This window comes from Bombyx mori, chromosome 25, assembly GCF_030269925.1.
Source record: "Bombyx mori chromosome 25, ASM3026992v2".
Classification (NCBI taxonomy): domain Eukaryota; kingdom Metazoa; phylum Arthropoda; class Insecta; order Lepidoptera; family Bombycidae; genus Bombyx; species Bombyx mori.
In genome coordinates, this window is record NC_085131.1 from 3238474 (window position 1) to 3255931 (window position 17458).

Sequence of the window (17458 nt, forward strand, 5' to 3'; positions counted from 1 at the left end):
GACGTCCACTGCTGAATATAGGCCTCCCCAAGCCTCGCCACAACGATCAGTACTGCGTTGCTCGCATCCAGCGGACGACATACCGGTTCACCAAAGCCACTAGACATCGTAGCGTTTACGGAAGTCTAAGCGTCAATTGTGTAATCTAACCCTTCAAATTACAATGCGTACTGCTTCTCGGCATCAATAAGTCGAGGTATGGAACTCAACCTTGCGGGTTCGCAAGAAGCCCTACCACAAATAACATACTGCCATACAAAGCGATCGAACTAAAAAAAAATCTTTCAAACCCCAAGAAAATGCGGTAGCAACTAAAACATAAGCATGCTCCTCTAGTCGTACCCCTCATATCTGAGGGTCATGTGCACCTCCATCCATGACTTTCCTGTTCTCCTTACCCTGTCTTTGGCTACTCAGAGAGCATCTTAGACCCTAAAATCAAGTGTGATGTGGATTTGGCCACGCATTGGGTTCTGGTCCTGCTACATAATTTATTTCGCTTTCTCAGCTACCACCAGCTTTTCAAGATCGTCTTCGTCTTTCCTGGCAACGTGTACCAAGTACTTTAGGATTCGCTCAAGCGATACCTTCCATTCATATAGGACAACAAAAATGAATACTATCAAGACATTTTTTTTTATTGCTTAGATGAGTTGACGAACTGACAGCCCACCTGGTGTTAAGTGGTTACTGGAACCCATAGATATCTACAACGTAAATGCGCCACCCACCTTGAGATATAAGCTCTAAGGTCTCAGTATAGTTACAACGGAAGCCCAATCCTTCAAACCGAAACGCATTACTGCTTTACGGCAGAAATAGGCAGAGCGGTCATACCCTACCCTACTGCTAAATTTCAAGATCAAGAAATATAAGACTATCCGAAATACTATAAAACCGTTGTCCTATATTAAAAGTGACGTAGCTAACCGCATAATAATAATACCAAGCATTTCGTTAACTCACTTCAAAGATATATGATCACTTAAAAAAAAATAGATTCGATCTAGAAAATTCTTTAAAAAAAATTACTTTCCGTCGTCACATTATCTCCGCTAAGGTATGCCTTTAGTACATAAGATTACCGAGAGCATAGCACTACGTTATCAAGTATAATACTAATCAGCTCCTAACCAAACATAGAAACTTACCTAAATTTTCAAGTTCAATCGAATACAAACCTTAAGTCTCCGATATAAGTAGCAGTTTGGGTCAAGGATTCGTGGTTTCGCTGGGAAACCGAGCGACGCTTGCTGGTGTAAAAACTAACATAAAAGTCAATGAGGACCTAACTCGGTAAGTTTGCTTGGTTAGCTAGAGGTGTAATCGTAAAGTAGAGACAGTAATAACGGACAACTTTGAAAGCTCTAGTGTCGATAAAAGAGCTCGGAAAAACTTTTGAAATTTGCTGCTTTATGGATACGGAAGTCTGTTATAAGGAACTGCATTCGAGGTAGTAGAATTTTTATTACTTTTCAGTAGTACTACTAGTGCCTCGTAATAATTGTGGTAGTACTATCACGTTTTGGGCGTTTGATTATAAAAATTATTATGTTATTCATGAATTTTCCATCTCAACAGAGAATTATGTTGAACCAGTTTAAATTCCAAATAGAAATGAACCTTTGAACAAGATCATCATGGAGATACTAGAATGATCATAAAGGAAAACTTTTAAGACCAGTGTGCTTGGTGCGAGTTTTTTAACGTTCTCGATAGCGTAAAAGTTAACTCAAATTTGTATGGAGTTGGAACGTTTGCCTACGTTTGCCGCTAGGGGCACTGTTTTTTTACGCTATCGAGAAAGTTAAAAAACTCGCACTTAGCACACTGATCTTTCTAAATAATAGTATTTGCGTTAACTTTATATCTTTATTTGGTAGTTAGTGGTACCATTAAATTTCCTATAATTTATTAACATCAATGGAAACTTGAGACTTTAAATGTAAAACAGCGCCATCTATTTCAATACATTGAACTACTGCTCTGAGATGATTCCACCGTTTAAACAAGTTTTTTGGTTCTTTAATGTTACGCTAGATGTCAGTGTAATATAATTCTGCAGAAGAGAACTTAAAACATTTGTTACTGAACAATTTTTAGGTTTACATTTGAAAAATAAATAAAATCAATCAAAAAATAAATAAATAAAATCATAATATTTTAAATTTAAATAAATAATTTAATAACACCCGACTTTTAGTTAATTACTGTTAAAATTGATTTACACTTAATCCAAATATTGATGGTCAAAATTTTGATGCTCTAACTTTCTACAGGTTAGACTCTGACTTATGGATAGGGCTCTGAATTCCGTTCCAGCTGTGCACAAGACATTATTCGGATCCAATAATACTTATTGCCAAAAACATTATGTATGCACAGTATGCATCTATAAACATTAAGTTTTCTGCTTCACTAACCAATTTAAATCTAGCCAGCGCTGGATAATCAATGCCCACAAATTTAAGTTATACACAACCTACAAATAAAATTGTATATAATAAATAACTCTTGTATTAATTAGATATACAAAGACGATCATTCTTTCGTTCCAGTCAAATTAAACCTTAATAAAGATGTCAAATGTGCCTAATCATAATAAGTTAATTAAGCCCTATGGCTAGACTGTACTTTATTTTGACCAGAAACGACGTCACGTTCCAGCCTAATTATTGCGCGATCAACATATTGCTACGCCGGTAAGCGTGACGCCATCTATCGCCGAATAGCCGAACGAATATAGAAGGATCTTCTAGCGTCTAGAACGCTTAAGAAGTACAACGCCATCTATTGTGAGATAACGGAAACACACAATACTCGACTTGCGTGGAATACTCTCGACGATTCTAGGGATTTCGTCTTGACTATAAAAGCGTTGTAGAGATGACATGCAGTTAGTAATCGGAACTACTCGAAGCAAAAGAGCGAACGGATCACCTGAAGCGAGGCGGAAGATGCAAATTGAGAATTTTAAAGTGTTTGTGAAGTGTTTTAAGTGTTCTAAGTGCTAATACAGTTTTAAGTTGTACTTTGGTGGAACATTTATTTATCCCGAACCCCAGCACGTAATAGTATTAAGAGCGGTCCGATTCGCTATTCCATCTAGAACATTCGCCTGAGGAGCGTGATCGCAGCCGCTGACGTCATTATGAGAGTCGACGCATCCAACTGTCTGCCAGCGTTAATCCGGCAAGTGTCTTCTGTATTATTAAAATTGATGAAAGGTGTGCCTTGTAGACTGTAGTTCGCTATAGCCTGGTCTAGTTTCACGGCGTCCGTGTCCTTCAGATGTGGCGTGCGCGTCAATTTCCAAATTTCATCTGGAGATTTTTAAAAATTGTTTAATGTTTTTGAAGAAAAAATCCAATTTTTTTCTCAAGTTCATTAGCTAGCCGTAATGATGATGGTGGAGTTCACTTAGATGATTAAGGGTACTTGTTAGCACAACGAGTACGCCCTAGTCCTCATTAGAGGTCCAAGTTTCAAACTGCACTAAAAAGTAGTAGAGGAAGATATCTCATAAGATGTCCGGACAGAACCTTAATCGCTCTAATATTATTTACAAGATATGTTTGCACAAGTTCCGGACAACAACATTCGTAGCGTCTATCAAAGGATACTTTTACCGCCGGTGCAAGACTTCGTCTTTTATCTAAACAGGTAGCTTCTCGGATGAAATATTCAAGATGAAAGTAATGCGGACTAATAAAATAGTAACTGGAAGCTTAGTAATTAAGTAACAAAATCTCGTGGAAGCCGTTTTTGCGTTTTTTTTTCTTTCTTCCGACCTATGCTGATAGCTTTGAGAGGCTATTTTAGCTTCGCCCTAACATGTAGGTGAGTTCACGGGGCTCAAGCCGGATTGTGCTAACAATGGCCCTAGCAAAGACCAGTGCTTCGCAGAATCTACCACCGGATCGGAAACGCGACCCACTGAGAAGATCCGGCGAGAAACTCAGTGGGCTATTCGCGTACTGGTGGCTTCCGGCCACATACTTATTGAGAGTCAAGATATACCGTCGTCATTAAGGAATATTGAATGAGCGGATTTCTAGTTTTTAGAAATTTATACATTACGAATTGTTTTGAACATTTACAGTTATCCACATTATGAACAGTAGGTATTATTTTACGGATTCTTCCCACGATTTTTAAATTCAATGAGTTCTCGATATGTCGGCGCTTAAACTAAAAATTGCAAGTAGGATATTAATTCTGCCAATTAATAATTCCTATATCGACATAGGAATTAAATACCGGTTAGGAGCAGACAAACATGTATACCCTATTTCGATTATAGCTAGTTTTCTCATCTAAAAATCCTAGCGCTTACCAATAACGCTATCGGGAGCTTGTTGTTATTAAAAATTTTGCTAAAACCCATCGCAATAGTAATGTTCAACATTATTCCCCGCCTAGTTTAAGGCCCGTTAATCTATACTAATATTATAAAGCTGAAGAGTTTGTTTGTTTGAACGCGCTAATCTCAGGAACTAGTGGTACGATTTGAAAAATTCTTTCAGTGTTAGATAGCCCATTTAACATCGCAGTAAGACCAATACAAGTGGAGCAACAATAAATAATGTTTCAAAATAGGGTTTTAAATAGCTTAACATTAGCTTAACATCCTTAACATTCTATAATTCACTTTCCACGTAAATGAAGTGGGAGGTAAAATTTAGCACGATACCAAAGTAACTATTCCACTCGGACGGAGTCACGAACACAAGCTAGTAAGTGAATAATACGAATCAAACGATAAACAAAAAATTAAACAGGAAGTTAATGATCACGAGGAAGCAATGATGGATTATCTAAGACTGCAATCAAAATTAATTGATTGAAAACATTTCCATCCGACCGCGTCCTCTGTCCATTCAACCAATTGATTACTTGACTCGGCATCAGAACGTTTTGTCACTTCGAGTTGTTTCAACGGAATTTTTTGGGTAGTCCATAACTCATTGTTTCAGCACTTTGAAGGGCTTAATGAAATTCGTCTACAACAATTTCTGTTGTTTGTATTTCGCTTACGTTTTATCGATAGGCAGCCCAACTTGCAGTTCAAGTAAAGTTACGTACGTCACCAAATCCTGTGAAGTACGTACATAAGACGAAAGTACTCCATCATAACGCATAAGATCAAAATAATAACCTTGTTACAGCCTTAGATTAGATAGCTTGTTATAAATATTCCTTCATTAAAGATGTTTCTTATAGATTAAGATTAAGATTTTCGTTTAAAATTTTAATGATTTCCCGATATTTCGCTGCGTGTAGTAAGCGATTACCGGAGACTATAGACATCAGCAAAGCAATCATCAACGCGACCACCACCTTGACACATAACCTCTAAGTAACAGTTTTACAGTAAAATGCCTGCCCTATCTTTCAGACTGAAACGCGTGATTGCTTCACGGCAGAAATAAGCTGGGTGTCGGTACTCTGCGGTAGCGTAGTTTTGGTCTAGCTGGTGTGGTGGAGCTCGACGGGATTTAGTCGGTGGTGGATTTGTCGGGGCGAATACCTCCCGCGCCATTTTCAAGCCATAGTCTCCTGCTAGGAATTGGGGGAGATTGAGAACCTTGCCCCCCCTCGTCTCATTCCTAATCCCTGAAGGCGCCGGATTCCAACAGAGCCCGGTCCATTACCCCCCTCGACTTGGTATCCAGATTCCCCAGCGTTAAAGAACACCAGTAAAAATACTTTAACTTACATGTGCTGCTACCATCGTCGTTGTTGTAACATGCGAACACGACAGCATAATGTTCGTAGTTGATGTCCAGAAACGAATAAGTCTCCGTTTTGTTGTCTATAAGGGACATAAAATAAATTCAGAATCGGTTATTCATGAGTGAGCAATTATATTAGCAAATAAACGGCCCCCTCACGTCTGACAGGAAAATTATCACGCTTTCACCGTCCCCAATCGAAAGATCAACTGTTTAATTATTAATTAATATAATTTTGATATTAAAAATATTAATCACCAATTATATTTCGCCCAATAAATAAACCGTCCTCTTATGCCCGGCAGGAAAATTTTAACAATTTTTAAAGGGAAGTGCATAATACTTCAGGATTCTTAAGTTCGGGGACATTAAAATCCTGAGTGAACGTTCAATTGTTTAATATAACAAAAATTTTGATTACATACATTTTAGAATCAAATTAAATCTCTTAAAATGATGGATAGATGTTTTGATAGTATAGACTGTAGAAGCTTTGTTTTAAGAAATAAAAATTTACATGAAACAAAAAAAGGTATTTTATAATTGGCTCCAATAGTCATTTCATACTGGTGATCGGCCCTCTTGAGAGTCTGCGCGGGTAGGTACCATCACCCTGCCTATTTCTGCCGTGAAGCAGTAATGCGTTTCGGTTTGAAGGGTGGGGCAGCCGTTGTACGAGGGCGGGATGATAAGTAACTAGCCTCTACTATTTAAAAAGTTAAAATTTAAAAAATATGTATGTCATTTTTAAATTCGTATCTCTGTCTACCTGTGTTCTGAATTTGAATTTGGTGGCGTGAAAATTTTATTGATTTTTTGTCATTTGAAAATATATTTCGTCAAGTGTTTTCAAAATGGATAAAATTGAACAAAGAGCGGTGATAAAGTTTCTTCATATGAAGGGCATGAAGTTAAATAATGCTTAGGGTGAATGTGCTCCTTCTTATACTACAGTAAAAAACTGGGTGGCTGAGTTTAAACGCGGTCGTACATGTGTCCAAGGTGAAGCGTCCAAAAAGCGTCACGACTCCGGAAATGGTTGTGAAAGTACATGATATGGTTTTAACAGATCGACGATTGAAGTTATCTGAAACAGCTGATACTACAGGTATCTCAAAAGACCGGGTGCATCATATCCTAAGTGAGGAATTAAATATGAAAAAGTCATCGGCCCGTAGGGTGCCGCGATTGCTTACGCACGATCAAAAGAGGATTCGGGTGCAAAAGTCAAAATAATGTCTGGACCGTTTCAGAGTAATAATGCCGATTTTTACGTCGATTTCTAACAACAGATGAAACATGGGTTCGTTATTAAACGCCAGAATCAAAAATTCAATCAAAACAGTGGACGCAATCGCGATGACCGGCTCCAAAAAAGCCATGGCTGTAAAGTCGGCTGGAAAAGTGATGGCTTCCGTCGTTTGGGATGCAGATGGGATCTTCATGATAGATTACCTTCCTAAAGGTCAAACGATTAGTGGAGAATACTACGCTAATCCTCTAGATAATTTTCATCAGTGTATTCAGCAAAAACGACCGAAAAAAAATCATCTTCCCCCAAAACAACGCTAGGGTTCACACATGCGTTAAAGCTATGGCAAAAATCAACGAATTGAAGTATGATTTGCTGTCCCACCCACCTTATTCGCCTGATATAGCGCCATCAGACTTCCACTTATTCCCTAAGCTCAAAACTTGTTTGGGCGGACAGAAATTTGCCACAAATGATGAAGTCATAGGCACTGTAGAGGAATATTTTGCAGGACTCGAAAGAAATCATTTTATGGAAGGCATTAGTGCTTTAGAACGAAGATGGAATAAGTGCGTAGAGGTTCACGGAGACTATGTCGAAAAATAAAATTAGTTTTATCACGAAAAGTTAACTTTTTTATTGTTAGGCTAGTTACTTATCATCCCGCCCTTGTAACTTGACTTACTTGATACTTGAAACCTTAGAACTTATATCTCAAGGTGGGTGGTACATTTGCCTTATAGATGTCTATGTGCTCTGTGCTCCAGTAACCACTTAACACCAAGTGGGCTGTGAGCTCGTCCACCCATCTAAACAATAAAAAAAAAACCTGGCTCATTAGACCAGAGCACGTGATAATGAACAAATAAACTAACCATTATAGGTCACCAGTAAAAGATCACCGCCTGTACTGTTGCCGTTTGGATCAGGAGTCAGAGCCACAGAGCCGTTATAGAAGGAAGCGGTGTTGTTGGTGATCCACCTGATGGAAACGTCCGGGGTCTCCTGGTGGTCGAAGATTATCATCGCGCAGTCACCCTGGACCTGCATGTCTGTGGCGACCGCTGCCACGTACCATGTTCCGTCCATCTGTGAAAAAAATTGCTTTTAAATATACGACCTGCCTGGCGTAAGTGGTTACTGCTCGTGGAAATCACAACGGTAATTTCGCTATTACCATGCTGCAAGAAGTTGATTTATTTGTTTTTTTTTCCCTGCCTATACTGATAGCCTTGAGATTGAGAGGCTATTTCAGCTACGCCTGGACTGGTAGGTGAGATCACAGGCTCAACCTGAGAGAATTTGCTAACCCAAGCCTTAACAAGAGCAGTGCTTCGCAGAATCTACTACCGGATCGGATTCACGACCCACTGAGAAGATCCGGCGAGAAACTCAGTGAGATACATTAGTGTTACGCGTGTGGTTACACAAAAGTTTTTGTTGTCACAAAGTGGTAAAAGAAATCCTTACGTCTTTCCAATTTAATTCTCTTGGAGTCACCACAGGACACGTTTCGTTTCTGACCACTGCGTCACTGTTGACAATTAAAAAAAACACTAAACTATACACCAACATTTTGAGTTAAATAACGCTGGCAAATTGAACTTGTAGCGATCATATACCGACATTGACTGAGCGTCCTAAGCAAGAAGTTGTTTTATAAAAGGTGTTTTTTGTTGAGTCTCGACTGGCGTTCAATCGGAGATTGGGTTAGAGCAATTTCGTTTTTACACTCATAAATTGAAAGTTTAGTTTTGTGTTTTAATGAAATTTTGCTATTTGAAACGATTTTTTTATTGCCTAGATGGTTGGACGAGCTCACAGCCCACCTGGTGTTAAGTGGTTACTGGTGTCCATAGGCATCTACAACGTAAATGCGCAACCCACCTTGAAATATAAGTTCTAAGGTCTCAGTATAGTTACAACGGCTGCCCCAACCTTCAAACCGAAACGCATTACTGCTACACGGCAGAATTGAGGAGAAATTGTGAGCATCGATACGGAACACAGTTCGGTAAGACTTATTTTTAATGTTTTTTGTGAATGGGAAAAGAAGATTACAATCCACCTGTCGGACTGTATGAAGATGCGAAAAAGGTCACGTGAAATTCTATCGAAATTAGACTAAAAATAACATTTATCTAGTTGGCTCGGAAAAAGTGGATGTGGGCCGCCCACATTTACCGTCGCACTGACCATCGGTGGGGCACAAAAGTACTGGAGTGGAGACCTGATCAAAGTAGTTGGTAGAGATTGGATGAGAAAAGCAAGAGACCGAAGAGAATGGTGTGCAGCCGAGGAAACCTACACTCAGCATTGGGGAGACACGGGTTGAAGAAGAGTTGGGTGGACAAGTTCAACGTTGGGGTCAAGTTACTACTGAAGTCCTCAACGATTACAACGTAAGTAGTCATCTTGAAGGTCAAAGACTCAACCTTGAAATTTAAAGTCGCGACCGAGATTTACTACCGGTAAGGCTTAAAGTAAGCCCGTACGGATAGCTACCACAATCCTGCCCATTACTGCCGCGAAGCAGCCATGCGTTTCGGTTTAAAGAATGGAACAAATGATATTTCTCTACGGATCGGCCGTGAGCTCATTTAAAAAGAGGGAAAAAAACTATTTCACGAATATCTCAAGTTGGAACGCATCAACGCGTGAAGGATCCCAGCGCAGACGTATGATAGGCCTGAATGGGAAAAGAGGACTTATTGTGCCGACTATCTATACTAATATTATAAAGCTGAAAAGTTTGTTTGTTTGAACGCGCTAATCTCGGGAAGGCTATAGGCTATATAACATCACGCTAAGATCAACGCAGGCGGAGCACCAATACAGAATGTTGCAAAATCGGCTTTTTTTTCCTTTTTGAGAGCTGCGGAAACGGTTAAAGTTTCGCCAAATAAATGTATGAGAGAATTGTTCCCCTTTAAAAGATCTAAAAGAAAAGTCCGCGACAGCATATGTCTATATGTTTAAGGTTGCCTCACTATAACGTTTTTTATGCTGACCAAATTTGTTCTAAAATAAAGCATTATTTGTGAACTATTCCACGCGGACGAAGTCGCGGGCAAAAGCTAGTGGTAGTATAAAGGCGTACGTAGAAGAAGAACATTGCGCGTAGCACAAGACTGTCATGACGATGGTACCTACTGATGGTTTTATCGTACTTCCGCCAGCAAAGAGTACTCACAGCTTAATACTTGCCTGATGCCTAAGATCAATTTTTCTAAGTAGCCGTAGCAGGGACGTTGCAGTCTGCAAACCTTTTAAAAAAGCAGGTAAGTAAAACAAACAAAATGTTGCTATTGGTAACAAACAAAAACAAAACAACAATTATTTAGAGCAGCCCAAAAAAATCGATAACACAATAAATCCTCAAAAATCTCACATTTTTTTACTAAGGAATCGGAAACGAAATCGTTTTTGTTTGAATTACTCGTGATCTATACAATAAGTACGGTAATTTGGGAAACAAAAAAATGAGGTCGACTTTTGTTATTTGTTCGTCTTAATATAGACGCAATGACAAATGATGGTACCATAAATTCGGCCATGATGATTTTATTAGTAGGCAGACGCATCATGCGTCACGGCATTTGGGACAACCGAAGAGGCATTAATTAATAAGTGCCAAAAACATTTAGAAGCACTGTCATCTGTTCAACTGAAGTATGCTACCGGACAATTGTAAAAGGGGAAAAAGAGTTTATGATATGTAAGTTACTTTGAACAATACGTGAGACCAGAGTTATTAAAACCTTTTTTGTGCTTTAGACTTCTTTTCGTGATTTCAGTAGAACATATTTCTATGTCCTAGAGCAGGACACACAACATTTTACTTTCAATGCTACGTAGTTTTTTATTGCGTGGTATGGACATGTGATGCGTAGAGAGAAGATGCATGTGACTAGGAGATGTATGGAAATGGTAGTGCAAGGTAGAGGGGGAAGAGGTCGACCGAAGAAGACATGGATGGAGTGTGTGAATGACGATATGAGAGAGAGAGAGGAATGAGTGTTGAGATGACGGCTGATAAATAAATAAATAAATATTTACTAACAGTCACGCCACGTTAACTGGTCCCGTGATAAGTTCGTAAAGAACTTGTGTTACAGGTACCAGATAACGGAAATAAATGTAAGATTTTTATTATACACATATCATCATCATCATCATTATCCTGCCCTTCTCCCAGTCACCTGGGGTCGGCGCAACATGTTTTCTCCTTCCATACTCTTCTATCATATACCATTTCTTCGCTCACTCCCCTCCTACCCATATCGTCTTTCACACAATCCATCTATTTCTTCTTAGGTCTACCTCTTCCTCTAAATCCTTCCACATTCATAGTTAACACTCTCTTAACAACCTCATTTTCATTCCGTCTCATCACATGTCCATACCATCCCAAACATACACATATTTAATATACATCCATAACCCTGGAAAAGACATTTATATTTATCATAGAAATAATATATATAGATAGAATCCTTTGGCGGGATTCGAACCCGCGACCCCCTTGTGTAGTGATAGAAGAGAATGGAAGAGAAAAATTAGCTGTGCCGACCCCACCTAGTGGGATAAGGTGGAGAAAAAGAAGAAGTAGTTTTTTATTGGGTAGACAGGTGGTGGTATCTTACAGCCCACCTAGTGTTAATTGGTTATCGGAGTCCATAGACATCAATAGCGTAAATAACACCGCCTGCTTTGAGACGTGTGTTCTAAGTATCAGTTCTATAGTATTTAATAACGACCCGCCCTTAAATCCGAACGCATTACTGCTTCACGGCAAAAATAGAGTGGGTGGTGGTACTGTGGCGAGTGAGCAAGTCAACTCGCACATCTCAACGAAGCACCGAAATCATACGATTTTACATCACATCAGAGGTGATCCGAGTGCCGTGTGCAAAGGCTGTTAAACCACGCACCCAGCAACATGTCGCCGGCGCATCTCATTTGTCGAAGTGGTAAAGACACAAGATGGCTACGCTTTGATCTATTGTTCTTCAGGCGGAGGACATGTTGAAAGGGGCGGCAACTCCTGCGCAAATTATTATTGAGTATGAGTTATAGTTATAGTTCTAGTTTTGGATTTCACTATAAATACGATTGTGCCGTAATTGTGCGAGAGACCATCTGGAATAATTCAGTACCTACCGGCGTGGGCTCACAATATGCCCAGATATAATGCCATATTACAACGAAGACCACATCAAATAGAGACCTTAGAACTTATATCTCAAGGTGGGTGGCGCATTTACGTTGTAGATGTCTATGGACTCCAGTAACTACTTAACACCAGGTGGGCTGTGAGCTCCTCCAGCCATCTAAGCAACAACAACAAAAAAAAAGCGCAGAATGTCATATGTCATTATCCCTGACTACTTTCAATATGGCCTCCAGCCATTCCGAAATTTATACGTTTTCTATTTTTTTTATCATTTTTCTATACAAACGTATCTCGCAACGTAATTTTCTACCAACTCCAAGACGACCAATTAACATAAAAATTTGCAGCCATATTATTATCAAAGACCGATGATAATTTAATTACTCTGACGATTGCGACTTAGAATCACAAAATATAATTTAAATTTTTAGTTCGGTTTGCTATTTTTTTGTTTTCATTTTTGCACGAATTTATTCTCTGGCTATGAAAGTAAATTATGTGAAGAAAGGGCCTCCTAAAAGACCAAAATGAACTTTTGAACTGGCCTATGTCCAGCAGTGGACGGCTGTGGGCTGATAAGAAGAAGAAGAAGAACTTTTGAAAGATGATATGCGAGAGAACGGTGTGAGAGTAGAGATGACGTATAGAAAAAGAAGACATTTGAAGACAGAGAAAGAAGAATAAAAATTAAACGAGCGAATAAATATTCCAAAACCGTGTAATCATTCTGGCAACACTTTTTAAGCAATAGTATCTTAATACGTGAAGCAAAAACTTTGTATCCCTTTTTACGAAAATTGCGTGGACGGAGGAGTATGAAATTTTCAACATTTATAGAGAATATAGAGAAGGAGTGCAGAATGTTAATATTTTTTGTTAATTATGCATTAAAAATACATTAAATTAATAAAAAAAAACATTACACACACTACCACGACTGTATTTGACACACACCCACACATATACTCTTTGTTTATCGTCAAACTTTTGTTATTGCTTAAAGTCGGTAGTCAAATTGAGAATATATTGAATATTGTTTGTCTTTATTAATATTTGTCTAGTAGTAATAGATACATAAATTATATAAGACTTACAAAAATTGTCGCTTATGATTCGTACTCCGGCCTAGTCGCTACATATGCGTAGGTACATCTTAGGTCTTATATTTAGGTCAATCTCTATCAGTTTCACAGTACCGGCCGACAAAATCGCCAAAGATAAATAAATTCAATCGCAATAACGAAACACCAGTTTCATCTGTCAAAAAATATCGTTTTTATCTTCGAATAAGAGTAAGATAAAAACTTTTCATTTATCATTCAGAACATTTAGCACAAGACGGTTTTGTATCAAATAGTTAAGAATGAATGTAGTAAACTTATTTCTCGTCGTGGTGCTAGTGAATACCAGTGGAGGGCAGGTTCTACAGTTCGGGCAATGCCCTGAAGTGGAAACGATGGAGTATTTCGATTTGGTCCGAGTGAGTTTTGACACCAAACAATTTCTGTATATAATCACTACATAGTATAAAACAAAATCGCTTCCTCTGCCCCTATATCCCACTATATCCCTATGCGCTTAAATGTGTGCTTAAATCTTTAAAACTACGCAACGGATTTTGATGCGGTTTTTTTTAATAGATAGAGCGATTGAAGAGGAAGGTTTATATGTATAATAACATCCATTAACTACTGGAAAAATCAATAAAAAATTACAGTTTCCGAAGCGAAGCGAGGGTTGGATGCTAGTTATATATATATATGTTTACTACAAATTTATTTTTAGCTTTGTTTGTATACTTCACACATTACTGGTGTAACAGGCAAGTGTTTGACAGCAGGCCAGAATAACAGAAAATAAAGTGCGCAAAGCTACGAAAGGTTTCATTATGTTAAATTTTACAAACATTACGTTGTTACTTTTTTGTGGCATACCTTGTACACGTTTATGTACCTACATAATTGTTTTGAAATATATCGTTTGAAATGAATATCGACTTAAAGTTATTTTTGTTTCATTTATTGGGTAGACAGATGAAAGAGCTCGCGGTCCACATGGTGCTAAGTGATCAACATTAATAATTTTTTTTTTCTACCTATGCTGATAGCCTTGAGACGCTATTTCAGCTTCTCCTTGACGTGTAGGTGAGCTCACAAGGCTCAAACCGGGAGTGTTGCTAACACTGGCCCTAGCAAGAGCAGTGCTTCGTAGAATCTACCACCGGATCGGAAACGCGACACACTGAGAAGATCCGGCGAGAAACTCAGTGGACTGTGTCTGTGGATCGATGTCCACAAGCTGTGACTGCTCCTTTTTTTTAGTTTTTAGGCAGATGGTTCGAGATTGAAAGATTCCCCGCTTGGTTCGAGGATAAAGGGCACTGCGCTTACAAACGTTTTCAATACTGCAACAGGAAAGTGGAGATCGAACAAGTTTTTATACGAGACGGGATCCGATTCATTATCCACCGGAACAGCTCTTACAACCCTGGCGACGAAGCTATATTTGATATCCAGCCTAGCAATATCGGTGAGAAAGACTTGTTTTCTTGTTATTAGTTTCACGGCTGCTGGCTGTGAAGTAATAGCACTAATAATAATAAATTATTTAAGTTTGCGAACTAGCTCTGGTGGTAGGAGCTCTTGTGAGTCCGCACGGGTAGGTACCACCACCCTGCCTATTTCTGCCATGAAGCAGTAATGCGTTTCGGTTTGAAGGGTGGGGCAGCCGTTTTAACTGTACTGACTGTTTCCTCCTCCTTGCGTCGTATTCCTCATTGCTGAGGGTCGTGACCACCCTTTTGTATCACCTTCGCACGCACGACTTTTCTCCATCCATTCTTGTCTCTGGCGGTGTGGAGGGCGTTGTGAAATGTGGAATCAAGAGCGGTGCGGATCTGGTCGGACCAACGTATTGGGCTGCGCCCCCGAGGTCTTTTCCCATCTACCTTACCAGTCACAATGAGTGTTTAACTGTACCTTATAACTTATATCTCCAGGTGGGCTGTGAGCTAGTCCACCCATCTAGGCAATAAAAAAAAATAAAAAAAAAATTTACCTTTGAACATCACTATATAAGTACGTTCTACTTAATAAGTACTACCTTGAGATATGAAGTAAATGAACCCATTGCACACAATCGAAAATTTAACATTTGTATTCACACAGGCAAAAGCGTTGCAGGCAATGGCTATACGAAATTTATGAACATTCTCTTTATCTTTCAACAGATCCCGTTGGAATTCCACTCTCAGTTATATCAACAGATTACAATAACTACGCGATATTGTTCGGCTGCAAATTCAATGTTCAAATGGACATGAAATACAGTGAGTATCACGAGATTGATGCATTTTTATTGCCGTCGCTGTAAGTAGAAGGGACGTTCGCCTCACCCGACGGTGGTTGGTTACCGTCGCCCATGGACATCAGCAATACCAGGGGCACAACTCAACCGTTGAGTACACTCCGTAAGCCTCGATTGAGGAAAACATTTTATGTAACTTTTCTTAATAGCGACATAGGCTATTATGGATAAGATATCGCACATATTATGCAAAGATGGCCACGAGCAGAAATCTTAAGGCGCATCAAACCTGTCCCTTTCAATATAACATCACGATGTCTCTGTCATAGGTGAAGCAACTAAATATAAGAAGAAGAATTAACGACCATATGCTCCCAAAAAAATCGGTCATTACCTTTTATTAAAGAGTCAAATCAGGCAGTAACCTTTGATTCAACCTAGTTTTGTTATAAACAAAAATTAACGTCTCTATTATTTTAGTTCTAGCTTGGATCTTATCACGAGAGCAGTCTCTACCTCCCGAAGTGCTGAATGAAACACGAAGGAAACTGAACTCTATACCGTTTGCCAACGCCGCGTATTTGATGCCAGTGAACCACACCGAATATAACTGCAACTATCATTGGACAGCTCACATACAGTCAGTTTATAAAACCGTCGATGAAAATTAAATAATCTTTTAAAAAAATTGATTTTAATTTCACGGATGCGGGCAATCCAAATTGGATTCGACGATTGACCTATTTCTTGGAGTTGGACTTACGTAGTCCGATCCAGATAAACAACTTCTAGGCTAGAGCTTCCGATCTGTGTGCTTTGTGTGAGTTTTTTAACGTTCTCGATAGCGTAAAAGTTAACCCAATTTTGTATGCAGTTGGAACAGCGCCCCTAGCGGCAAATGTAGGCAAACGATTCCATTTCATACAAATATGAGCCCCTAACCACACTGGACTGGAGTGGACACTACATGGGTATTCAACATTTAAGTTCAAAAATAAACTTTATCTAATAACAATTAAACATCAATTTGAATTGTATTAAATTGTGTAACTCCATCTAGTGTCTAGTTTAATAAGGTTTCTACTAATCTTCTATTACTACTATATACTTATTGAGTTAGTGTACTAACATTTCTTATAATCCCTGAATAATTAACATAGTAATAAAATATTCGGTTTAGAGTAAATAATTTAATAAATAACCACATAATAAGAATATATTAATTTTATTATAAAACATTAAATTAAGTTTTTAGCGTTGTAAAAGCACATAGTATCTTAATTCAATAATTTACAGTGAAGCGGCAATATACATACCTGATAATAGATGGCAGCACATATATTTCTAAGTAAGATTAATCTGTTAGTAATAAATTAATTTTATCTAATTAATATAAATGAAATTATATTAAGCTTTCAGTTTTTTCAATGAAAATCGCATTTGAAATAGTGTGACGCGCTCTTTTTTTTATTTTAATAAATTGCTTACTAAAATGAGACACGAAAAACCTCCACGGTGTAGATTGTAAAATCAAAATCAAACTTAATAAAATTTCGAATTTAATATCTTGTGGAAGGTAATGTGAGTCCGCATGGGTCGAAAGAACCATTCTGCATCATCAGAAGTATTTCATCTTCCTCATTACCGAGACTCATTCAATGTGTGATTAATTTATCTCTGTGCCTCGTCTTTCGTTTAGCTCCTCCATATGTGTTTGTTCTACGCGTCATGGAGAGTATCACCCATAGACACAGCCCATTGAATTTCTCGCCGTATCTTCTCAGTGGGTCGCGTTTCCGATCCGGTGATAGATTCTGCGAAGCAGTGCTCTTGCTAGGACCAGTGTTAACAACACCTCCTGGTTTGAGCCCCGAGAGCTCACCTACACGCTAGGGTAATGCTGATATAGCCTCTCAAGGCTATTAGCATAGGTAGGTAGGTAAGAAAAAAAACTATCATGCAGCTCGATGTTGAGAACGGATCTGCTTG

The 17458-nt window shown here is 38.6% G+C and overlaps 2 protein-coding genes across 4 annotated transcripts; one reads left to right on the forward strand and one right to left on the reverse strand.

The window, feature by feature from the left end:
- Positions 1–1858: 1858 nt before the first annotated feature.
- On the reverse strand, positions 1859–13392 carry LOC101745601 (uncharacterized). Of its 3 annotated transcripts, XM_038020450.2 has the most exons (5): positions 13258–13374; positions 8458–8521; positions 7863–8076; positions 5720–5815; positions 1859–3323 (listed from the first exon to the last, which is right to left on the reverse strand). In XM_038020450.2, the coding sequence occupies exons 3-5, from the start codon at positions 8074–8076 to the stop codon at positions 3106–3108; spliced, it is 528 nt and encodes a 175-aa protein (XP_037876378.1). In that variant the 5' UTR covers positions 8458–8521; positions 13258–13374; the 3' UTR covers positions 1859–3105. The 3 variants fall into 3 exon arrangements, with proteins under 3 accessions (XP_037876378.1, XP_037876379.1, XP_004923380.3); XM_038020451.2 differs by lacking the exon at positions 8458–8521 and having other exon boundaries at positions 13258–13392; XM_004923323.5 differs by lacking the exon at positions 13258–13374 and having other exon boundaries at positions 8458–8635.
- On the forward strand, positions 13341–16882 carry LOC101745459 (apolipoprotein D). Its single transcript, XM_004923322.5, has 4 exons — positions 13341–13643; positions 14485–14692; positions 15393–15491; positions 15950–16882. Exons 1-4 carry the CDS (start codon positions 13527–13529, stop codon positions 16138–16140), a joined length of 615 nt encoding a protein of 204 aa, XP_004923379.1. The 5' UTR covers positions 13341–13526; the 3' UTR covers positions 16141–16882.
- Positions 16883–17458: the final 576 nt, after the last annotated feature.

Bases quoted from the DNA above. Each gene is read 5' to 3' on its own strand.
- LOC101745459 (XM_004923322.5), top strand. From the start codon at position 13,527: ATGAATGTAGTAAACTTATTTCTCGTCGTGGTGCTAGTGAATACCAGT. The intron at 13,644-14,484 runs GTGAGTTTTGAC...CCTTTTTTTTAG, and splicing joins AGTATTTCGATTTGGTCCGA to TTTTTAGGCAGATGGTTCGA. The intron at 15,492-15,949 runs GTGAGTATCACG...CTATTATTTTAG, and splicing joins TCAAATGGACATGAAATACA to TTCTAGCTTGGATCTTATCA.
- LOC101745601 (XM_004923323.5), bottom strand. From the start codon at position 8,562: ATGTTGGTGTATAGTTTAGTGTTTTTTTTAATTGTCAACAGTGACGCA. The intron at 5,816-7,862 runs GTTAGTTTATTT...TGTCCCTTATAG, and splicing joins TTTACTGGTGACCTATAATG to ACAACAAAACGGAGACTTAT. The intron at 3,324-5,719 runs GTAAGTTAAAGT...AAAAATCTCCAG, and splicing joins CGACGATGGTAGCAGCACAT to ATGAAATTTGGAAATTGACG.